The sequence below is a fragment of the Lichenostomus cassidix genome, chromosome 20 (assembly GCF_008360975.1).
Source record: "Lichenostomus cassidix isolate B80296 chromosome 20, HeHo_3.0, whole genome shotgun sequence".
Classification (NCBI taxonomy): Eukaryota; Metazoa; Chordata; class Aves; order Passeriformes; family Meliphagidae; genus Lichenostomus; species Lichenostomus cassidix.
This window is the reverse complement of record NC_139500.1, coordinates 9,275,140-9,298,943: the sequence shown is the minus strand read 5'-3', so window position 1 is coordinate 9,298,943 and position 23,804 is coordinate 9,275,140. Positions and strand designations below refer to the sequence as shown.

General features: G+C 53.1%; 1 protein-coding gene across 2 annotated transcripts; it reads left to right on the top strand.

Moving 5' to 3' along the window:
• Positions 1-1,775: 1,775 nt before the first annotated feature.
• LPIN3 (lipin 3) lies at positions 1,776-13,070 on the top strand. Of its 2 annotated transcripts, none has more exons than XM_085078959.1 (20): positions 1,776-1,866; positions 4,663-4,863; positions 5,204-5,299; positions 6,054-6,289; positions 6,510-6,614; positions 7,032-7,152; positions 7,305-7,725; positions 8,346-8,445; positions 8,566-8,729; positions 8,812-8,905; positions 9,084-9,153; positions 9,253-9,345; positions 9,928-9,989; positions 10,135-10,273; positions 10,537-10,685; positions 10,853-10,939; positions 11,884-12,036; positions 12,291-12,402; positions 12,495-12,598; positions 12,728-13,070. In XM_085078959.1, the coding sequence occupies exons 2-20, from the start codon at positions 4,672-4,674 to the stop codon at positions 12,870-12,872; spliced, it is 2,643 nt and encodes an 880-aa protein (XP_084935085.1). In that variant the 5' UTR covers positions 1,776-1,866; positions 4,663-4,671; the 3' UTR covers positions 12,873-13,070. The 2 variants fall into 2 exon arrangements, with proteins under 2 accessions (XP_084935085.1, XP_084935086.1); XM_085078960.1 differs by having other exon boundaries at positions 1,861-1,980.
• The last annotated feature ends 10,734 nt before the right edge of the window (positions 13,071-23,804 follow it).

Sequence of the window (23,804 nt, the reverse complement as noted above, 5' to 3'; positions counted from 1 at the left end):
AAGTATGAAAAGCAGCTGGCAGGAGCCAAGGATGATTTTATGGCTTTGCAAAAAATTACCATGGCAATTGAAAGTGCTCTAAGCTTCTTGGAGGAGAAAGAAGAGGAGGGAAGTAAAAGGCTGGATTGCAGGGTAGGATGCAGGGAGGAACAGCCATCACCCAAAACGGCCATGGCACAGCGGGGCATCTGCTGCAGGGGCATGGGGGCACAAGCAAAGATTGGTGTGTCAGGAATCAGGGGTTAGGATTGGTGGAGAAAACCAGCTGGGCAAGGAGCCTTGGAGGTAAGTGATGGCGACTGTACTTCTGCAGGGTGCCCAAGTCCCAGGAGCTCATCCCTGTGTCCCGAGGGTGGGGGCTTGGAGCCACAGCAAGGCTGAGCTGTCCACATGGTCCTGCTGGCTTTCTGTTCCTTCTCCATGCTCACCTGCAGATACACTTGGCTGGCTGAGGAAGAAATGGTGTCCTGTGCTCAAATGTCCTCTGTTCAATGTCCTCTGCAGCATTTTTTATCAGTTACCAGGCATCTGCAGCCCAGATCTGTCCTTGCTTTTGTGTCCCAGCCCTGGGGCTTGTGTTACAGCCTCAGGGCTTGCAGGGTGTAACCCCCTGCCCTGGGTGAGACCCATTCAAGTAGCATCAGCAAGCACTGGTCTAAGGACAATAACTGAAGTGTCACACCCAAGGTGTCTTGCTGGAGGTTCCAGCAGGCTCCTTCCCTGCTGGGCACAAGTGCCCAGTGACTTGACCATGGGCTGTCGGTTTGGTGGCAAATGACCACCCTGCAGTGCCAGCCCACCCTCCTCAGGGATTGCAGCCATGCCCAGCCTCCCACAATAGCTGCTTTCAGTCCAATTTCACCGAGGGGCAGAGCTCTCAGAACCCTAAGCTGCTGGAAAATAGGCTTCCTTCCTCAGCAGATTTGTCACAGCCTTCGGAAAGTTCCCATGTTGGGACTGGGATCTTGTGTCCAGACCATGCTTGGCACTGGATGGGCACAGGGGGGATCTCTGTGCCTCCAACTGCCATCAGCATAGCTGAGGAGAGTGAGGCACTGGGAGGTAACAGGGCTTGCCTGCAAATGATCTGTGGCATTTCTGCACATCCACCCAACAACTTGGACCAACAAGCTTTGGATCCTTCTTCTGAGGGATGAAAGACATCCTAGGCAGCCACCCTCCAGCTTTGGTGCTTCCCTGCTCTCAGGGCACAATGTCAGCTCCATGAGTGATGTGTTGGAGAGCCTTCATCCCAAAAGTGCCACCACTCAATCCCCATCACTCCAAAACCCAGCAGAGAGGCTGCTGAGGAATCACCAGCACAGGGGTTGGGTAAATACAGAACAGAGCCCACACCAGCCACATCCCTGCCCTGGAGTTACAGTATGGTGGGAGTCAATGCACTTTTTGGGGGGGCACAAAAAACCACCTCAGTTTCTTGCATGAATCCACCCAGCTATTCCCACATCACTTCCCCACTGCTGTCAGGCTCCCTGAGATCTGGAGAGCCTCAGTTTTTTTTAAAGTGTCTTGTTTTTTGTGCTTTCCTTTCACCGTGCCCTCTTTTCCCATCTCCCTGCAGACGATGCAGGGCAGAGGAGCCCCTGGGCTTTGGCCACACTCTGTATCTCATTAAGACTTCCCCGTGTCCTTGCGGGATGGTGGGTTGGAGAAGGAAGGGTCTCGGTGGGCACAAGGCAGCTGTGGCCGGAGCTGTTGGAGCAAACACGACTGTTGGATGAGTCCCGGGTGTCAGGTGCCACCCCAGAGCCACCCCAGAGCCACCCCGGCCTCCCGGGGCCTGCACGGGCTCAGCAGGCTGTGGAGCCTGGGGCTGCTCGGGAGACAGGCCCTCCACTCGCTCAGGTGGGAGGAAGGAAGCAGCAGGGAGAGGAGGAGCTGAGGGGTGTTGGGCCGGCAGAGAGCAACTCACAGGGTTTAGTTTTGTCCCAAAGTCGAGGGGGTGCTAAGGCTCAGCAGGTAATGGAGGAGGTCCTGCTGGTCTGCAGTGTGTGCTGGATGGGAGCGTGGATGTGTATGTGGGGAGGGTGTGCTGCTAGCGGAGTGGCCCAGGAGCAGAGCAGGCTGGAGCCAGCAAGGTACCTGGTTTATTCTGGGAGGCTGTTTGGCTCTGGAGCTCGATGTGAGTTGTGTTGCTTAAACAGGGGAGGAGTGTCCCCATCACCCTCCGCAAGAGCTGCATGGTGGAGGACTGCCATCCTGGCTGGTTTGGGGACTGAGGGCTGGAGATGCCCCATTCTTCTAGAAGGTTTATTTATTGTGTGTGACTTGAAGACCCTCTCACTTGCCCTGTTTGTCTATTAATCTCTTTCCAGACTATAGCCTACCCTTCACCTCCCTAACGGGCCTGCTCCATGGTGGGGCTGAGGCCTGCAGGGAAAAGCCTCTTCTCTCCATTCCCTGTCTTCCTCCAGCTGTCCTGGGTGAGGCCCACAAGAAATTAAATTCAGTGAGCTGAAAGCTGTACCAGAGCCATGCTGAGCAGTCCCCAGCAATGAGATGCCTGGGGAGGGAGCAGTTGTCCATGTAGGCAAGGAGGGACAGTGGCTCTGCAGAGGGGACATGGCCCTGGCACTTATTTTGCTGTGTGGCTGCAGCGTTATGTTAAGCTCTTGCACCCTGCTTTCACCATGAAGGTGATGCTCAGTGTGGGATTGTTTCTGGAAATAATTTGCAAGCTCCCACCCCATATCCTATGGGATTTCTCTGCCCGGGGTTTTCCCTATGCACTTTTCAGCTCTGTGTCAGTGTATATCACAGCTGGGATCTCATCAATGCTGCCCTGGGAGCAGAAGGGTCAGTCTGATCATTCCTCCTCTCCAAAACTCTCCCCCTGTGCAGTGAGGAGCTCTGTCCTGTTTGCTGCCAGGCCCTGCGGCACAGCAGGAAAGGCAGCTGGAGGGCTGCCCACCCCAGCAGCAATGCCTGGGAAAGCTGGGCTCAGCAGGTTGGTGAGTGGCCCTGTGACCCTGGCCCCACTCACAGCAGAGCTGATGGAGGCACGGAAGCTTCGGGAGCTGGCTAGCACTTCCCTGCTGTCATCCCCCAGAGAGGATCTGGGATTTGGGTGTTTTACTGGCTGTCAGGGAGAGATGGGGGACGGTGCATAGAGCAGGAACCATGCCTGACTGCCTTCCAGGAGGGATGTCTGGGAATGGGACAGGGCTGGGCTTGTGCAAAATAGATTGGAGAGGCTGGGTGCGTGCTGGGGCAGAGGGCTTATTGCATGGCACATGGTTGTTGTCATCCTTTTGGGTAAGGAACCAATTCCCCCTAGCAGCCCTTTGGGTTGAGTGTGCTCTGGGGTCTGTGCTGAGAGTCCCTCCAGACACCACGCCATTGCCTAGCTGTGTTGCCAGCACAAGGGATTTCCTTTAGTTCATCATGGCCATCCTGTGCTTTCCTGCTCTGCCTGGGACAAGGTGAGGTGCAGAGCTGGCAACTGGGGGAGCTGGGCTCAGCCTCCGTGGTTCCCAGCCCCTGGTGTGATGACACCACAATCTCTGTCCTGCTGGTGTGGCTGTCTTGCTGATGCTGGGTGCTGAGCAAATGGAGCAAGGGGCTCCTCTGGCCAAGGCCTGGGAACAACACCCTGTACCCAAACCGAGATCTTCAGGGAAATGCTGCAGGGACTTTAGTGCATTAACCAGGAAGCAGCTGCCAGCAGTGGGCTGCAGAAAGTGGGGCTGCATGAGAGATGTTTGGAGCCTGTGTGTGCCACCCTGCGTGGCTGGAGGCAAGGCTGTGCTGCAAAGCCCAGCATGGACCATGTGATTCTCAGGCTTGGCAGCCAGGCCTCTGCTCCAGCATGATGGAGGGGAATTGTCTCCACGCAGGGAGCAACTGGCTGAAGGACGTGAGCAGGCAAGGGGATGAGCAGGAAGTAGGCAAGGCTTTCCTTCCACATGTTCTTGCTAATGAAAACCAGGAGCTGTACAACCTTGGAGTGCAGCCTTGTGAAAGCGGCATGGCAGAGCTGTCTGGGTGTTCTCCAGGCAGCACAGCCCCTTTACTGGGATTCCCTGGGAAAGATGGATGATGGTGGCAGGGGCCAAGATGTGGAGACCAGGGAGTACTGGCTTGTACAAGAGCCGTGTCTGGCCAATTCTGCAGTCCCTAAGTGGGATGCCTTCCCCTCCGAGTGGGAAATGCTAGGTTTGGACTTTGTTCAAAGTGAATGTGTGTGTATGCAGCAGCTCAGACTTCCCACCTCTCTGCCCTGAGTTGTTTGGGAATTTCTAAGGACAGTGTAGGGCAGGAAGTCTCCTGCCAGCCCAGTTCTTGTTTGAATGGGATGTTGACAGCTTGATTGTGCAGTGTTGCTGTGGGGTTGTATTTACCCTCCCAAGGGGCAAATGTGATGGTATATCCCAATGGCAAAGACATCTCTCCTCCAAGGTGGATGCAATAACTCATGCTTTGCCTTCTGTCCTGTTTTCTGATACTCACAGAGGCCCTGGCTGATGTTCATCAAGGCCCTTCAGGTGTTTGCCTCAGTTTCTCTAGAAAGAGGCTTACCTGTCCCCATGACAGGGCTGTGTTTGCAGCCATGACTCAACTCTCCTAGAGTAAATTCGCCTTGCTTTTAGCTGCTGGAGTTCTCTTTCCTTACCTGAGTTCATTCCTGTCACTCACTTGTAGTCTCAAACCATGAATTACGTGGGGCACCTGGCTGAGACTGTCTTCGTCAGGGTGAAGGAGCTATACCAGGAACTGAACCCTGCCACCCTGTCAGGCAGCATTGATGTGGTCGTGGTGAGGCAGCCTGACAACTCCTTCAAGTGCTCCCCATTTCATGTGCGCTTTGGGAAGCTGGGAGTGCTGCGTTCCAAGGAGAAGGTGGTAAGTGGTGCCTGCCCTGGGGTACACTTCATTTCCAGTGTCTCCAGACCCAGGATCTTCTATAACCTACAGGTTATGGAAGGATTTTGTTTGAGGGGAATGGGATCCCACTGAAAGGGGTGCTTGCCAGGTTTTTGAGGGGATGCCCCCAAATGGAACCCATCCATTTCCAGAGAGCAATGTGCTCTCCAGGAAAATTGGGAGAGGTGCCTTGCCTCAAAGGCTGTGTGGCTGTCAGCTCTTGTGAGCAACTTCAACCCATCCCCTCCCTCAGGAAGTGCCTGTGTGCTCCAGTGGATGAGGGTGATCAGATTGACGGGCTCCTTCTGTCCCTTGCTAGGTTGACATTGAAATCAATGGAGAGCCTGTGGATCTGCACATGAAGCTGGGAGACAATGGAGAGGCCTTCTTTGTCCAGGAGTCAGAGGAGCATGAGGTTGGTGATGAGGAGGTGCTGCAGGTCTGTGTCGTGCTGTGACTACCTGGAAGTGCAGGTTTGAGGTGGAATGACCAGGTTTGGAATGCTGCTCTTCCCCAGAGTGACTCCATTGTCCTGTCTGATGTTTTCTGTGTCTGGAGAGGTTCCTGCTCAAAGGACCTTGCAACCTGGGTGGTGGAGTGCCCTGAGGGAGTGTTAGACCAAATATCTGCATCCCAGACTGGTCTCCATCAATGGGCATGGCTGCTGGCCAGACAGGCGGATATCTTGGAGCTTGGCCTCTCAGGGGATCTTGTGACAGGGATGAGAATGAGACAGATGCTGTGGCAGGCTGCCTGCTCCAGTGGGAAGTGGGATGAGACTAGTTGTGGGTTCCAGAAATCCTGGCAGCTCTTCTCTCAGGCAGATTTGTGGTCACTGCTGGCTTGGGCAGGGTTTGGAAGTAGGAAGGGGCTCTGGAGTCAAATCCCATTTGCAGCCTTGGTAATTCTGGTCTTGTGGTGCCATCTCCTGCCTGTCTCTCCTTGCCCATGTTGAAGATGTCTTTAGCTTGTGGCTGGATCACCCTGTTGCTCTTTTATTCACATGTTGTAGGTACAAACCCTTTCCTTTTAGGCCAGGCCACAAAACCACCCCTTGGCTGAGGGCTCAGTGCTCTTGGTTGTGCTGTTCCATAGAGAGCAAGGAGCTGCTAGGCTGAAAAGGAGGGTGCTAGAGGGAGCTGATGAGCTCTTCCCCATTTCTTTTCCAGGACAGCATCCCCTTCCTCCTTCGCACGTCCCCCATCTTCATGAATCAGAGCCTAAAGGGGGCTGTTCAGCCCTCCAGTGGGCCAGAGGCTGCCAGTGCTGGAGTGATCCTGCGCAAGAGGAGGCGACGCAAGAGAAGGCCCAAGAGGAGGGAGGTGTTGGACTTGGATTCTGACAGCTCTGATGAGACCAAAAGCAAGGTGTCCATGAAGAAGCCAAGCAAGCTGCCAGCCCCAAGGTGAATTGCTTGGTGTGGGCAGGGTGATGCAGTGGGTCAGGCCTGTGGGTTCACTTGGTGATGTGCAGCAGTAAAACAGGGAAAGTGTTTGCAAATTGGAGCTCAGTCTCCTGTAGAGTAAAAAGCCAATAGGAATAGAGAAGCTTGGTATTGCTAGCTTACTGGAGAGGAGGATGTTGCTTGAGAATAGCACAAGTGCCCTCTCTTTCCTCCTTTGCAGGGATGCAGCCAGTTCATCCTTTGCTGATCTCCTTGAAGAAAGCAGGTCACAGCAGTCCCAAGAGATACACCCATACTCCGATGGGGGGCTGTTTGAAGCAGACAGGTAATGCACAAAACCAAGGCATTCTGCTCAGCTCTGGTGAGAGCAGGGCACGGGCATCATGACAGGGAAGGTGGTATGGAAAAGTGACTTGGAGGTGTCAGGAGAGGAGAATTTTCCTAGCCTTATTTGATGTGGCTGGAGGAAAGCCAAGAGACACTTGTGGCAGTGGTCACAGGTGTTGAGAACCTGTGTGCACAGGGCTTTCTGCTGCTGAGCTGCTCTGGACAGCACTTTTTGCTTCCTTGGGCCTCAGCTTCCATAGGTCCTTATCCTTTGGGAGTGACAATCTCATAGGGCAGAAGTGACTTTATGGGTAACCAGCCTTACAAGGTTCTTGGCCCTAAATGTTCTTGCACTGATAGGAGAGCATGGGGCTGTAGTGTAGGTGAGGTCCCACATCACCTTCTCTTCTTGCAGCTTCATACTGAGCCAGCCATCTCCTCCCAAAAGTGATTCTGAATTGGAGATAAAACTACAGCAGGGTTTTGATGCAGGGGCTGAATCCCTTGTGAAGTGGACCTGGGGAAGGCTCCCTCAGGTGAGTCCCTGCTCTTGCTCTTCTGCTAGGAATAGGTGTCAAAAAGACCTGCAAAAAGCAGACAAGGCTGTAGCCTTAGGGAAGTTATCCTCTTCTGCCTGATGCTTTGGGCAACTTCCCATCCTCAAACCTTTTCTTCTGCTTTTCTTGAGGTGAATAAATGGAAGCGAGTTGAACCAGCCAAGTCCAGAAACATCCTTGCTGCTGTAGCAAGCACCATCTCTGCGACACTGGAAAAGGCAATCCCTCTTGTTGCCACCTCTGAAGGTCTGGGAGGGGATTCAAGCCCAGCAGAACCTCAGGGCTTACCCTGTTCCTCAGCTGTGTCTGTTACTGAGCCAACACTTGCACCCCAGGCTGGGAACACTATCCCCAGGCTGAAGGATGTCTTCAGTACTGTCAGGGCAAAGAGATTTTGGGGGGCCTACTCAGTCCCACAAAAGAAACAGAAGGGATATGTGGATGTTGTGCCAGAGGTCCAGCCAGATATAGAGCCCTTTGAGGGAGCCACTGCTCCAAGGCAGGCAGGCTCAGAAGGCCTCAAGTCTCAGCTGGAGAGACGCAGGTGGAAAGGTGAGAGGGTGACTGGTGATGCAGGAAATGGTGTTTGAGCCTGCAAATGTGTCTGACTTGGATGAGTGCCTGGGTGGTTTGTTTAGTGTAACTCCTTCATAATTGCCCCAGGTCTTCCAGGTGTGGTGTGTTTGCTTTGCCTTCTCTGTGTGCTACCAGCTCCTTTGCTTTGAAGAGACACCCCTTAGGTGTCCACCCTTCAGTGATCACCCAGCTCCCAGGAAGGCTTTCTTGCCTCATGTTCCCTGAAGTCCATCCTTGGATGTCTCTGCTTTTGCATACTTCAAAGGTTTCTCAGCAGTACAGGCCATACCTTAACTTCAAGTGACAGCACCTGGCCTGGCTTGTGGCTTCATCCTGAGCATGCCAAGTCAGGGAAAATCTCAGAAGAATATTTATGTACCCCCCCCTTGACAGTGTAGTTGAGGATCATGCTAGTGCAGGTGTCTTGAGGCACTTCTGTTGCTGTTGACTTACAGCGGCTTTTCCAGCAGGAAAATGGCTGCACTGTTTATGTGGTACATGGATATGATGAAAGAAAATGCTGTTGGCTTTCTCGATACAATCTGGGTTCGAAATGTGATTTAGCTAAGCTCTCTCTCTTCTGTCTGTGCTTTGAGGATCCATCAAAAGAAGTCCTCGCTTGGTTCCCGGTGGTATTTACCTGGAAGACCTCTCCAAGCCAGACAAGAAGCAGGTGGCTCACTATTTGCCCAGGAGGTATAAGTTGCCCCAGCTGGCCAAGCTCAGACATTCTTGAGCAATTTCCCTGGCACAAAGGATGGAGGTGTGTTTATAGCTATTCTCTGATATCACCACTGTTTCTTCCCTTGCTGGCAGTGACACAGAGCAGAGTCTGAGGCCTGTGACAGACCCCAGCAACCCTCTGTGTGTCCAGCTGCAGTCCACCTTGCCTGCCAACCAGCCCATGGGCTCTGACTCAATGCCCACAGTTGCCTTGTCACTGTGCGGGGGCCTCAGGGGCAACAGGCAGATCTCTCATGGTAAGTGGGAGGGGAGGCGGAGCCTGCAGCCCTGAAATCCTTTCTACCCTCCAGTGGCATGACATAGCCTCTGTCCCACCAGAGAAGTTCGTGGAGCACATGGTTTCCTACCAGCAATTTGCTGAGAATCCAAGGCTTGTCAGTGACCCGAACCTGGTGATAATGATCAACAAGAAGTGAGTGGCCTGCTCTTCCTCCTGCTTCATCCCACAATGGACAGCATGGTCCCTCTGCCTCTGTTTCCTGTTCCTGTAGAAATGTGACTCCATCCCAGAGCATGATTGTACCGAGGCAGTTGTGGGACCTGGCCATGCTGCAGGATGGTGATGTGCCCATCCCTCTTGCTTTTTCCAGGTATTACAGCTGGGCAGTGGCTGGTCCCATAGTCCTGTCCCTGCAGGCTTTCCAGAGGAACATTCCTGAGGTCAGTGGCACATTTACTGGCTATGATTCTCAGCAGGGCCTGGGCTGAGCCTCCCTGGGCTGAGGACAGAGTTCATCCTATGTTCTGCCATGTTCACAGAGCATCATCGATGAATTGGTGAAGGAGAAGATGCCCAAGGAAGGCAGAAAGTGGTGGTGCTCCTGGAGGAGGAGAGAATTCTCAACAGAGCGGGTATGTTTGCAGCAGTGGATAGGACAACCATGTCCCCGGGGGACAGGCATCATTCTGGTGACTGGCAGGGATGGGAGTAGGGTCCTGGGGATGGCCTGAGGGTGACTATGAGGACATCCAGGGTCTGATGAGGTGACTTCTGAAGGTTGCTACCTGTCCCCTTTGGTCTGTTAATTCCTGAGCAGCAGACCAGCACCTGGTGATGCAGTAATATGGACCTTGTAATGGTGAGATGTCCTGCCATGTGCCCCTCATGCCACTTCCCCAGGCACTGCATGTGCTTGCTAGTCTCCCTGTCCCACCACAGCACCAGGCTGTGCTGCCTCTTCCACAAGCAATGTCCCAGTGAAGGCAGGGGCTGTATTCTTACCTCTTTTGGTGTTGCTGTTCCAACTGGCAGAAAAGCAAAGCAGCCCCTGCTCTTGCTCTTGGCTCTGTGCAAGCACTGCTCAGCAATAACAGAAACATCTCTGTTATCAACACTGTGTTGAGCCCCAAACCAGAACACAGCCCCATTTCAGCCACTGTGAACAAAATTAACTCTACTTCAGCCAAAACCAGCACACCTCTCTCTGCCTGCAGCAGCAGCCAAGGCCAGGGAAGGCCAGCCTGGGAACACTGCAGCCTGACCCTGCTCAGCAGAGGTGAGTGCCTCCCTCCCAGGTCATCTTCAGGAGTCTCGATGCTCCTGGTCTCTTCTCCTATGTGACTAGTTATTCCCAAATTTGCCTAATGAAAGAGGGTAAAAGCTTTGTTAAGACTGGCTGACCACTTCCCTTCTTTGTGTAGGCAGGAGGAAAAGGAGTCATCCAGTGACATCCAGGGTGCTGAGTCCCAGCACTCTGGTGACATGTTGGCAACCGAGGCTTCTGCTCAGAAACCTTTATCAACCTACAGGAAATCCCTGCGGCTCTCCTCCAAACAAATTGTATGTATTTATTCCTCCACCCTCACTGCCTCTGTGTGTGTAGGGGCAAGACAAACCCTTAAACAGGGATTTCTCTACTCCTGACTTCATGTTTTCATAGGACATCCTATGAAAAGGTGGCTAACCAAGTATTTTACCCTGGTTGGCCACCTTGTAGAGGCTTGGGGTCTCTGGCCTGGCTGAGTGGCACTCTGGCCTCTGGCAAGCCTTGGACTGTTGTGAATTGGTGGTGGTGTAACACTTTTGCTGCCCCTCTGCCACAGGGAAAGTTGAATCTGCAGGATGGCCCCAACCAGGTGTCATTCAGTGTGACTACTCAGTACCAGGGCACATGCCGCTGTGAGGCCACCATCTACCTGTGGAACTGGAATGAAAAAGTGGTGATCTCGGACATTGATGGCACTATCACCAAGTAAAAAGCCTTCCTCCCAGCCCAAAATCCTTGTTTTCCCCTCTTTGGGGAAAGTCTCCTTTAAAGGCTTGCATAAGCAGGCAGAAGGGATCACAAACCCTATTGGGGTGGGGGTGGATACTCACCACATTGGATCACCACACTAACCCGGTCTCCTTTCCTTTTAGGTCGGATGCTCTTGGACACATCTTGCCACATCTGGGTAAAGACTGGACTCATCATGGGATTGTTAAACTCTTCCACAAAATCCACATGTAGGTATTGGGTCAGCTGAGGCCAAGGGGAAGTGGGAAGCTGAGGGAGTAAGAGTCAGGGCTTCTTACTCGCTGATGCAGGCCCAGATATTGGCACTGTCTGCTGTCAGTGGTGGCTGATGCTGGCTGCGCTGCCTGCATGACATTGAGAGGTGAAAGCAGGGGGTCCCCTGGGAGCAGTTGCCAGCATTGCCTTCCTTGGGAGGAATGTGTGTCAGTGGAGGCTTTGCTGGAGAGATAGCTGAGCACCGAAGGAGACGAGACCACCCAAGGTCACACCTGAGAGTGGTGGCACGGCAATCCCCAGCACTGCGGTGCTGGCACCTCTCTGGGCACCTAGTGATCGCTTCCCACAGCCCAGGGGACACACGTGCGGGGGGTGACACCAGCAGTGAGTCCCCGCGGAGCCTCCAGCTCGGTCGCTGTCTCCTGTGGCCATTGAGAGGCGCTGTGGGCCCGTGGATGGTTCGTTCTAGCCCCGGGAGGAGCATGGTAGGGATGCACTCCCGGGGTCTGCAGGGACGCGACCCGCTCCTCAACTGCCTTTGTCCACCCTGGTACCACCTCTGCCGGGCTGTCCCCTGCCCGGGCGTCTGCAAGGGCTGGGTACAGCTCTCACAATTGACAGGCAGTGCTGTGGGATGAAAGTGCTATGTGAGGGTGCTGAGCAGCAATGGGTACCGTGCAGCTGAGCTGGGTGGGTGTGTGACTGCTGGGGTGAGCGTGGAGGGTGGTGCAGGGACTCCCAGTGTGAGGCAGGTGGGGATTTAGCTTAGTCTGGGTTTCCAGATAAGTGATTCATGTTGTTTGTAGAACCACCTTGCTTACTGGAGTAGTGAACAGGTTTGGGCTTAGGCCAGGTGCTTGGCTACCTCTTCCTCCTCGGAGCAGGAGAATGCCTTGCTCAGGTCACAGCTCAGAGGGATTCCCTGTGTTCTCTCTAGGAACGGCTACAAGTTCCTCTACTGCTCAGCCAGGGCTATTGGCATGGCTCACATCACCAAAGGCTACCTCGAATGGGTCAATGACCAAGGTTGTGGCCTCCCCATGGGCCCCATGCTGCTTTCCCCCAGTAGCCTCTTGTCTGCCTTCCACAGGTACTGTCCTTTCCTGTACTTCCTATATCCCTGGGGACAGTACTCCCTTCTCCAGTGTGACCCTGAGGGATGTCCCAGCCTTAAACTGCTCTGCCCTCCTTGGTGCACTGTGCCTTTTGTGGGAGGCAGCAGGAGAGCTGCTTGACTTAGCTGGAGCTTCACAGTGAAGCTTCTGATGCACAAAACCCTCAAATCACTTCCTTAAGCCCCAGACAGGTTTGGTGCCCACTGTGACTGTGTCTCTTGTGCTGCAGGGAGGTGATTGAGAAGAAGCCAGAGGTGTTCAAGATCCCCTGCTTGACAGACATCCGAAACCTGTTTGCCACAACGTGTCCCTTTTACGCGGCCTTTGGGAACAGGCCCAATGTAAGTGGGTCTCCTGGGCTTGGAGGGAGGGCTCAGGCTGGGTGGTGTTGCCTTCCTGCTCCTCTCATGCTGTGCTGGCCTTCCTTGGGCAGGATGTCTATGCTTACAAGCAAGTGGGGCTGCCAGAGAGCCGCATATTCACAGTAAACCCCAAGGGAGAGCTGATCCAGGAGCTGGCAAAGCATCAGAAGTCAACGTAAGCAAAGTGTTTATTCCTTGGCATCTTTGGAAAAACCTGGTTTTCATGCAGAGAAGGCATTTCATGGGGTAGGAAAGCAAACCAACACCCAATGAGCCCAATCTAACTTCTTTCTTACCCCCACAGATACGAGCAGCTGTCGGAGCTGGTGGAGGTTGTCTTCCCTCCTCTGGAACAGAGGGAGAATGCTGGTCAGGTGTCCCCAGAGTACAGCAACTTGGCCTACAGGAGATCAACGCTGCCTGATGTTGACGTGGATGGCATACCCTAACCCTGTCCATGTGGAGACCTGACCCAGGGCTCTCCTGCATGTTCTTTGCAGTATTAATGTTCCAGATGCACCTTGTCCTCCCTGTTTACTGCATGGGCATTTTGCACTTAAGATAGAAGTCATTAGCACGTGGCAAACAGGATAAGAGGGAACTCTGACTATACAAAAACTCCGGTTAGTAAACACGAATTCCTACAAGCTGGGTCTCTTCTAGTGTTTGTACCTCCTCTAAAGCCTGGCTCCTTTCTAAAGGTGCTGGTTGTTCACTGTTATATTTATTGATGAGCCTCTAGCAGAGCTATTTTTACCTCTGCTATGACCAGTGTTCCAGACAGTCCCGCTAGCTGCAGTTTGGTAGCTTAAACTGCCCACCCACTGGTAAACATTGATGGAAGATGTTGGAGTTTTGAGTGTTCTGGACTAAAAGCAATAATAAATGGTGCCTTAATGCAGGCTGCCTCTCCTCTGCTCTAGCCCTGTGTATAGAAGTGGGTGCCAGGCTCCAAGTCCTTTTCAAATGTGATTGGACTTATTCTGCTGAAGCAACAAAAATGGACTCCATCATGTATTTACAATGTAAGAATCTTTATAACAACAACAATCTATAGAACGTATTTACATGAGAACCTATCTAACAACAATGTATGAAACGTATTTACAGGAGAAAAACTTTCTAAAACATATGTACAGAAGACTGCTGAAGAACGCTGTCAAAACATATATACAGAAGGCTGGTGTCCATGCCTCACATCGCCGTCAATCCTGGAAGAAAAGCAAGCAGCACGGTCACTGCAGTCAGGCCCTGAGGGTTTGTTCCCTGTGCCCCCAGGCTGGCACACGCTGGCAGAGCAGGACTGTGCCGCCAGCACTGAGCTGGGCTGGGGCTGGGAGCTGGGCCCAGGTGCTGGGACGGGGCTGGCGTGGCCCAAAGCAAGCGCAGGACAGGCTGGGGCTGGTGCTTGTGCCACCAGAATCCAGGGATGCCCCGGGTCCCCGTGTCCCTGAGCAGGGCCACACAGCCCAGCCCCAGCCTGGCAGCAGGGGACCCAGTGTGCCTGTGGGCAGGGCATGGGGAGCACGTGCCTGTCCTGCTGCCTGGGTCGGTCTTCATCCCAAGACCATGTCCTCCTCCTCATCTTTTTCATCAACTTCCATGTCTTCAAGACAATCTTGCATTTCCACTTCCATCTCTTCCTCTGTCTCCTCCTCCTCCACCTCCATATCTTCCTCCATGTCCTCCACATCTATCTCCATCTCTTCATCCATCTCAACCGTGTCCACCTCCATCTCTTCCATCTCATCAACGTCCACCTCCATCTCTTCCTCTTCTAGATCTATCTCCATGCTCTCCTCTACTTCAGTCTTCGTATCGATTTCCATCTGTTCTTCCGTCTCTCTGACAGCCTGCACAGGGAGCAAAACCTCAGAGTGGGGTCCCTGTCCCACAGCACCCCCTCAGAGCTCCAGCCTGCCCGGGCTGTCAGGGGGTGTGCACCTCCATGGAATGCCACTGTACCTTCATTGGGGCAAATGGGAGAATCCTGCAGGGATGGATGGTAAATTCCAGGCAGCAGGGAGCGTTCAGGACCGACGGCAGTATCTGGGAACGTGTGACAAACAGGGTTGCACAGGGAGCTCTCAGAGCAGGGTGACACACGTCCTCACACAAGGGCAACAGGTTGTGTTGTGCCCTTGGCTGGGCGATGGCAGTCCCAGCTGGAACACCAACTGTGACATGACAGGACATCCAGGACCACACCCCTGTGGACCATGGCAACCTCAGAATGATTGAGTCCCTGAAGGGTTTTCCTTGGGATGGACCCTGCAGGTCATCTTGTTCCAACCTGAGCAAGCTCCCACCAGAGCAGGTTGCTCAGAGTGCTGTCCCAGCTGGCCTAGGATGTTCCCAGGGATGAGGCATCCACAGCCCCTGTGCACAGCCTGGGCCAGTGCCTCAGCAAACTCAGTGTAAAATACCAGTTTCCTCAGAGACAAGCTAAATTGACCCCCTTGCAGTTGAAAGTCATTTCCCGTTCTCCTCTCCCCACATCTTTCCTATTGGTCCCTGCAAGTCCTGCATGGCCGCAGTGAGGCTTTCCCATGGCCTTCTCTCCTGCAGGCTGAGCATCCCCAACTCTGTCTTCACGGGAGGTTAGAAAGTCAAGCAAAACAGGCAGAAGCACTGCTGGGCTCCTTCTTTCTCCACTCAGGCAACTCCCTTCTCCTTCCCTGAGCCCTAGGTGTGAGTGTAAGTCATCTCCTAGCCTGCCACTTCTGGAAGCCACACGAGTCATTTTGATCCTGGAAACCTCAGCAAGACATACTTTATTTTTTTCCTTTCCAGTACAAACACTTTTTCAGCTTTTAAAATCTGAACAAATCAACAAGGTTTTAAAAACAAAAGGACACAGTCTTTTAACAGGATCGCTTATCAACAGCCTCGGAAAGCTGCCCATGCAAGGACAACCCCGTGGGCACCATTGCCTTACTCTGCAAGCAACTTAAAAAAATGCCCAGTTTTGTACCAAGTTCCTTTCACTTTCTAAACATGAAGAGCTGAGAGCTGAAATAACAAACTATCCATAGCTTCAAGTGACTAGTCAGGAATAGTCCAACATAGCACCATTTTCCGGAAGGTCAGACTTCTTCCTTGCCCTAGTTTTGTTATGGGCACTCCTGGCTCCCTCTTTTCTGGGGAAGCTCTTCCTGCTCAGCCACTCTAAGGCAGCCCTGGCCAGGGCCCAGGGAACCTGGCCCTTGGCTTGCCTTTCTCTTTGCTTTTCTCTTTGCTTTTCTCCCTGGTGTGAGGGAATGGACAGGGGGCTTAGGCAGGATGCTCCCCCTCACCTTCGGGGTGAGGACTCCCCTGGCCCATCCCAAGGTACTGAGGGTTGGCTTGATACTCCTTCCTTGGGCTGGAGAAGAAAAATAGGTTTTGATGTCTAAGAGCAGGTTTTGCAGTATGCCCAATGGCAGCTGGAGCTCGTTCCTCAGCTGCAGAAGCATGTCAGCAGCTGGAGAGTAGCTCCAGATCAGCAAAGCCCAGAGCAGCGAGAGCACAGTCTGGTGCTGTGAGCATGTGGCAGGGCTGGGTAAGTGCTGTGGGGCCAGGTGTCCTCTCCATGCCCCTACAGCTGATGGTTCATGCTTCTCTGCCAGGAGAAGGAGTTCTTAGTGCATCAGGGGAGCATGATGTGGCCAAGTGGACAGCGAGATGCTTGTGGTCCTCCCCAGCCTGGAAGCATGTTTCAGGCAGCTCAGGCAGTGTTTGCTGGGGGAGAAAAGGTGGCCAGGTGCATCTCTGCTGGGAGCTGCTGCTGCTTTGTGCTGCTTGGAGCACAGAGCTGCTCCTTTGTGCACATGGGGGGATCAGGGAGGGAAGTGTGGTGCACAAGAGCAGGGACAGCCTGGTGAGGGTGACAGGCACTGTGTGGGAGCCAAAGAGTGGCTGGTGTGGAAGGCTTCATGAGCTACAACACTGAGGTGATAGAAAAATATGTTCCTATGCCATGAAGTGCCCGAGTTGCTTGGATGGAGGCTCTTGAATTTCCTCCTCATCCTAGTAGTGAAGTCCCCATTGGCTGATGAGTGGAGGGTGCCCACGCTGGGCTCCCAGGGAGAGGCAGATTCTGTGTGCAACAGCTCTGTAGGACAAGGCTGGAGCTGCTCAGGAATGTGGAGAACCTCTTCCAGCCTGCCTGTTCAAGGGAAACCAGAGTCCTCTAAAGCCTGGCTCCTTTCTAAAGGTGCTGGTTGTTCACTGTTATATTTATTGATGAGCCTCTAGCAGAGCTATTTTTACCTCTGCTATGACCAGTGTTCTAGACACTCCCGCTAGCTGCAGTTTGGTAGCTTAAACTGCCCGCTAACTTGTAAACATTGATGGAAGAGGTTGGGGTTTTGAGTGTTCTGGACTAAAAGCAATAATAAATGGTGCCTTAATGCAGGCTGCCTCTCCTCTGCTCTAGCCCTGTGTATAGAAGTGGGTGCCAGGCTCCAAGTCCTTTTCAAATGTGATTGGACTTATTCTGCTGAAGCAACAAAAATGGACTCCATCATGTATTTACAATGTAAGAATCTTTATAACAACAACAATCTATAGAACGTATTTACATGAGAACCTATCTAACAACAATGTATGAAACGTATTTACAGGAGAAAAACTTTCTAAAACATATGTACAGAAGACTGCTGAACAACGCTGTCAAAACATATATACAGAAGGCTGGTGTCCATGCCTCACATCGCCGTCAGTCCTGGAAGAAAAGCAAGCAGCACGGTCACTGCAGTCAGGCCCTGAGGGTTTGTTCCCTGTGCCCCCAGGCTGGCACACTCTGGCAGAGCAGGACTGTGCCACCAGCACTGAGCCCGGCTGGGGCTGGGAGCTGGGCCCAGGTGCTGGGACGGGGCTGGCGTGGCCCAAAGCAAGTGCAGGACAGGCTGGGGCTGGTGCTTGTGCCACCAGAATCCAGGGATGCCCCGGGTCCCCGTGTCCCTGAGCAGGGCCACCCAGCCCAGCCCCAGCCTGGCAGCAGGGGACCCAGTGTGCCTGTGGGCAGGGCATGGGGAGCACGTGCCTGTCCTGCTGCCTGGGTCGGTCTTCATCCCAAGACCATGTCCTCCTCCTCATCTTTTTCATCAACTTCCATGTCTTCAAGACAATCTTGCATTTCCACTTCCATCTCTTCCTCTGTCTCCTCCTCCTCCACCTCCATATCTTCCTCCATGTCCTCCACGTCTATCTCCATCTCTTCATCCATCTCAACCATGTCCACCTCCATCTCTTCCGTCCCATCCACATCCACTTCCATCTCTTCCTCTCCGTTCTCCTCTAGATCTATCTCCATGCTGTCCTCCACATCAATCTTTGTATCAATTTCCATCTGTTCTTCCGTCTCTCTGACAGCCTGCACAGGGAGCAAAACCTCAGAGTGGGGTCCCTGTCCCACAGCATCCCCTCAGAGCTCCAGCCCACCTGGGCTGCCAGGGGGTGTGCACCTCCATGGAATGCCGCTGTACCTTCATTGGGACAAATGGGAGAATCCTGCAGGGATGGATGGTAAATTCCAGGCAGCAGGGAGCGTTCAGGACCGACGGCAGTATCTGGGAACGTGTGACAAACAGGGTTGCACAGGGAGCTCTCAGAGCAGGGTGACACACGTCCTCACACAAGGGCAACAGGTTGTGTTGTGCCCTTGGCTGGGCGATGGCAGTCCCAGCTGGAACACCAACTGTGACATGACAGGAGATCCAGGACCACACCCCTATGGACCATGGCAACCTCAGAATGATTGAGTCCCTGAAGGGTTTTCCTTGGGATGGACCCTGCAGGTCATCTTGTTCCAACCTGAGCAAGCTCCCACCAGAGCAGGTTGCTCAGAGTGCTGTCCCAGCTGGCCTAGGATGTTCCCAGGGGTGAGGCATCCACAGCCTCTGTGCACAGCCCGGGCCAGTGCCTCACCAAACTCAGTGTAAAATACCAGTTTCCTCAGAGACAAGCTGTCCCTTGCAGTTGAAAGTCATTCCCCCTTCTCCTCTCCCCACATCTTTCCTATTGGTCCCTGCAAGTCCTGCATGGCCACAGTGAGGCTTTCCCATGGCCTTCCCTCCTGCAGGCTGAGCATCCCCAGCTCTGTCTTCACGGGAGGTTAGAAAGTCAAGCAAAACAGGCAGAAGCACTGCTGGGCTCCTTCTTTCTCCACTCGGGCAACTCCCTTCCCCTTCCCTGAGCCCTAGGTGTGAGTGTAAGTCATCTCCTAGCCTGCCACTTCTGGAAGCCACACGAGTCATTTTGATCCTGGAAACCTCAGCAAGACATACTTTATTTTTTCCTTTCCAGTACAAACACTTTTTCAGCTTTTAAAATCTGAACAAATCGACAAGGTTTTAAAAACAAAAGGACACAGTCTTTTAACAGGATCGCTTATCAACAGCCTCGGAAAGCTGCCCATGCAAGGACAACCCCGTGGGCACCATTGCCTTACTCTGCAAGCAACTTAAAAAAATGCCCTGTTTTGTACCAAGTTCCTTTCACTTTCTAAACATGAAGAGCTGAGAGCTGAAATAAAAAACTGTCCATAGCTTCAAGTGACTAGTCAGGAATAGTCCAACATAGCACCATTTTCCGGAAGGTCAGACTTCTTCCTTGCCCTAGTTTTGTTATGGGCACTCCTGGCTCCCTCTTTTCTGGGGAAGCTCTTCCTGCTCAGCCACTCTAAGGCAGCCCTGGCCAGGGCCCAGGGAACCTGGCCCTTGGCTTGCTTTTCTCTTTGCTTTTCTCTTTGCTTTTCTCCCTGGTGTGAGGGAATGGACAGGGGGCTTAGGCAGGATGCTCCCCCTCACCTGCGGGGTGAGGACTCCCCTGGCCCATCCCAAGGTACTGAGGGTTGGCTTGATACTCCTTCCTTGGGCTGGAGAAGAAAAAGAGGTTTTGATGTCTAAGAGCAGGTTTTGCAGTATGCCCAATGGCAGCTGGAGCTCATTCCTCAGCTGGAGAAGCATGTCAGCAGCTGGAGAGTAGCTCCAGATCAGCAAAGGCCAGAGCAGCGAGAGCAGAGTCTGGTGCTGTGAGCATGTGGCAGGGCTGGGCAAGTGCTGTGGGGCCAGGTGTCCTCTCCACGCCCCCCCAGCTGATGGTTCATGCTCCTCTGGCAGGGGAAGGAGTTCTTAGTGCATCAGGGGAGCATGATGTGGCCAAGTGGACTGCGAGATGCCTGTGGTCCTCCCCAGCGTGGAAGCATGTTTCAGGCAGCTCAGGCAGTTTTTGCTGGGGGAGAAAAGGTGGCCAGGTGCATCTCTGCTGGGAGCTGCTGCTGCTGCTTTGTGCTGCTTGGAGCACAGAGCTGCTCCTTTATGCACTTGGGGGGATCAGGGAGGGAAGTGTGGTGCAAAGAGCAGGGACAGCCTGGTGAGGGTGACAGGCACTGTGTGGGAGCCAAAGGCTGGCTGGTGTGGAAGGCTTCATGAGCTACAACGCTGAGCTGATAGAAAAATATGTTCCTCTGCTGTAAAGTGCCAGAGTTGCTTGGATGGAGGCTCTTGAATTTCCTTCTCATCCTAGTGATGAAGTCCCCTGTGGCTGATCAGTGGAGGGTGCCCATGCTGGGCTCCCAGGGAGAGGCAGATTCTGTGTGCAACAGCTCTGTAGGACAAGGCTGGAGCTGCTCAGGAATGTGGAGAACCTTTTCCAGCCTGCCTGTTCAAGGGAAACCAGAGTCCTCTAAAGCCTGGCTCCTTTCTAAAGGTGCTGGTTGTTCACTGTTATATTTATTGATGAGCCTCTAGCAGAGCTATTTTTACCTCTGCTATGACCAGTGTTCCAGACAGTCCCGCTAGCTGCAGTTTGGTAGCTTAAACTGCCCGCTAACTTGTAAACATCGATGGAAGATGTTGGGGTTTTGAGTGTTCTGGACTAAAAGCAATAATAAATGGTGCCTTAATGCAGGCTGCCTCTCTCTGCTCTAGCCCTGTGTATAGAAGTGGGTGCCAGGCTCCAAGTCCTTTTCAAATGTGATTGGACTTATTCTGCTGAAGCAACAAAAATGGACTCCATCATGTATTTACAATGTAAGAATCTTTATAACAACAACAATCTATAGAACGTATTTACATGAGAACCTATCTAACAACAATGTATGAAACGTATTTACAGGAGAAAAACTTTCTAAAACATATGTACAGAAGACTGCTGAACAACGCTGTCAAAACATATATACAGAAGGCTGGTGTCCATGCCTCACATCGCCGTCAGTCCTGGAAGAAAAGCAAGCAGCACGGTCACTGCAGTCAGGCCCTGAGGGTTTGTTCCCCGTGCCCCCAGGCTGGCACACGCTGGCAGAGCAGGACTGTGCCGCCAGCACTGAGCTGGGCTGGGGCTGGGAGCTTGGCCCAGGTGCTGGGATGGGGCTGGCGTGGCCCAAAGCAAGCGCAGGACAGGCTGGGGCTGGTGCTTGTGCCACCAGAATCCAGGGATGCCCCGGGTCCCCGTGTCCCTGAGCAGGGCCACCCAGCCCAGCCCCAGCCTGGCGGCAGGGGACCCAGTGTGCCTGTGGGCAGGGCATGGGGAGCACGTGCCTGTCCTGCTGCCTGTGTCGGTCTTCATCCCAAGACCATGTCCTCCTCCTCATCTTTTTCATCAACTTCCATGTCTTCAAGACAATCTTGCATTTCCACTTCCATCTCTTCCTCTGTCTCCTCCTCCTCCACCTCCATATCTTCCTCCATGTCCTCCACGTCTATCTCCATCTCTTCATCCATCTCAACCATGTCCACCTCCATCTCTTCCGTCCCATCCACATCCACTTCCATCTCTTCCTCTCCGTTCTCCTCTAGATCTATCTCCATGCTGTCCTCCACATCAATCTTTGTATCAATCTCCATCTGTTCTTCCGTCTCTCTGATAGCCTGCACAGGGAGCAAAACCTCAGAGTGGGGTCCCTGTCCCACAGCATCCCCTCAGAGCTCCAGCCCACCTGGGCTGCCAGGGGGTGTGCACCTCCATGGAATGCCACTGTACCTTCATTGGGACAAATGGGAGAATCCTGCAGGGATGGATGGTAAATTCCAGGCAGCAGGGAGCGTTCAGGACCGACGGCAGTATCTGGGAACGTGTGACAAACAGGGTTGCACAGGGAGCTCTCAGAGCAGGGTGACACACGTCCTCACACAAGGGCAACAGGTTGTGTTGTGCCCTTGGCTGGGCGATGGCAGTCCCAGCTGGAACACCAACTGTGACATGACAGGACATCCAGGACCACACCCCTATGGACCATGGCAACCTCAGAATGATTGAGTCCCTGAAGGGTTTTCCTTGGGATGGACCCTGCAGGTCATCTTGTTCCAACCTGAGCAAGCTCCCACCAGAGCAGGTTGCTCAGAGTGCTGTCCCAGTTGGCCTAGGATGTTCCCAGGGATGAGGCATCCACAGCCCCTGTGCACAGCCTGGGCCAGTGCCTCAGCAAACTCAGTGTAAAATACCAGTTTCCTCAGAGACAAGCTAAATTGACCCCCTTGCAGTTGAAAGTCATTCCCCCTTCTCCTCTCCCCACATCTTTCCTATTGGTCCCTGCAAGTCCTGCATGGCCACAGTGAGGCTTTCCCATGGCCTTCCCTCCTGCAGGCTGAGCATCCCCAACTCTGTCTTCATGGGAGGTTAGAAAGTCAAGCAAAACAGGCAGAAGCACTGCTGGGCTCCTTCTTTCTCCACTCAGGCAACTACCTTCTCCTTCCCTGACCGCTAGGTGTGAGTGTAAGTCATCTCCTAGCCTGCCACTTCTGGAAGCCACACGAGTCATTTTGATCCTGGAAACCTCAGCAAGACATACTTTATTTTTTCCTTTCCAGTACAAACACTTTTTCAGCTTTTAAAATCTGAACAAATCGACAAGGTTTTAAAAACAAAAGGACACAGTCTTTTAACAGGATCGCTTATCAACTGCCTCAGAAAGCTGCCCATGCAAGGACAACCCCGTGGGCACCATTTCCTTACTCTGCAAGCAACTTAAAAAAATGCCCTGTTTTGTACAAAGTTCCTTTCACTTTTTAAACATGAAGAGCTGAGAGCTGAAATAAAAAACTGTCCATAGCTTCAAGTGACTAGTCAGGAATAGTCCAACATAGCACCATTTTCCGGAAGGTCAGACTTCTTCCTTGCCCTAGTTTTGTTATGGGCACTCCTGGCTCCCTCTTTTCTGGGGAAGCTCTTCCTGCTCAGCCACTCTAAGGCAGCCCTGGCCAGGGCCCAGGGAACCTGGCCCTTGGCTTGCTTTTCTCTTTGCTTTTCTCTTTGCTTTTCTCCCTGGTGTGAGGGAATGGACAGGGGGCTTAGGCAGGATGCTCCCCCTCACTTGCGGGGTGAGGACTCCCCTGGCCCATCCCTAAGTACTGAGGGTTGGCTTGATACTCCTTCCTTGGGCTGGAGAAGAAAAATAGGTTTTGATGTCTAAGAGCAGGTTTTGCAGTATGCCCAATGGCAGCTGGAGCTCGTTCCTCAGCTGCAGAAGCATGTCAGCAGCTGGAGAGTAGCTCCAGATCAGCAAAGCCCAGAGCAGCGAGAGCACAGTCTGGTGCTGTGAGCATGTGGCAGGGCTGGGTAAGTGCTCTGGGGCCAGGTGTCCTCTGCATGCCCCCACAGCTGATGGTTCATGCTTCTCTGGCAGGAGAAGGAGTTCTTAGTGCATCAGGGGAGCATGATGTGGCCAAGTGGACAGCGAGATGCCTGTGGTCCTCCCCAGCCTGGAAGCATGTTTCAGGGAGCTCAGGCAGTGTTTGCTGAGGGAGAAAAGGTGGCCAGGTGCATCTCTGCTGGGAGCTGCTGCTGCTTTGTGCTGCTTGGAGCACAGAGCTGCTCCTTTATACACATGGGGGGGATCAGGGAGGGAAGTGTGGTGCACAAGAGCAGGGACAGCCTGGTGAGGGTGACAGGCACTGTGTGGGAGCCAAAGGCTGGCTGGTGTGGAAGGCTTCATGAGCTACAACACTGAGGTGATAGAAAAATATGTTCCTATGCCATGAAGTGCCAGAGTTGCTTGGATGGAGGCTCTTGAATTTCCTCCTCATCCTAGTGGTGAAGTCCCCATTGGCTGATGAGTGGAGGGTGCCCACGCTGGGCTCCCAGGGAGAGGCAGATTCTGTGTGCAACAGCTCTGTAGGACAAGGCTGGAGCTGCTCAGGAATGTGGAGAACCTCTTCCAGCCTGCCTGTTCAAGGGAAACCAGAGTCCTCTAAAGCCTGGCTCCTTTCTAAAGGTGCTGGTTGTTCACTGTTATATTTATTGATGAGCCTCTAGCAGAGCTATTTTTACCTCTGCTATGACCAGTGTTCCAGACAGTCCCGCTAGCTGCAGTTTGGTAGCTTAAACTGCCCGCTAACTTGTAAACATCGATGGAAGATGTTGGGGTTTTGAGTGTTCTGGACTAAAAGCAATAATAAATG

Excerpts from the sequence above, each read along its gene's own strand:
- LPIN3 (XM_085078959.1), top strand. The coding sequence starts at position 4,672 with ATGAATTACGTGGGGCACCTGGCTGAGACTGTCTTCGTCAGGGTGAAG. Across the intron at positions 9,990-10,134 it reads CCTGACCCTGCTCAGCAGAG|GCAGGAGGAAAAGGAGTCAT; the intron begins GTGAGTGCCTCC and ends TTCTTTGTGTAG. Across the intron at positions 12,037-12,290 it reads CTCTTGTCTGCCTTCCACAG|GGAGGTGATTGAGAAGAAGC; the intron begins GTACTGTCCTTT and ends CTTGTGCTGCAG.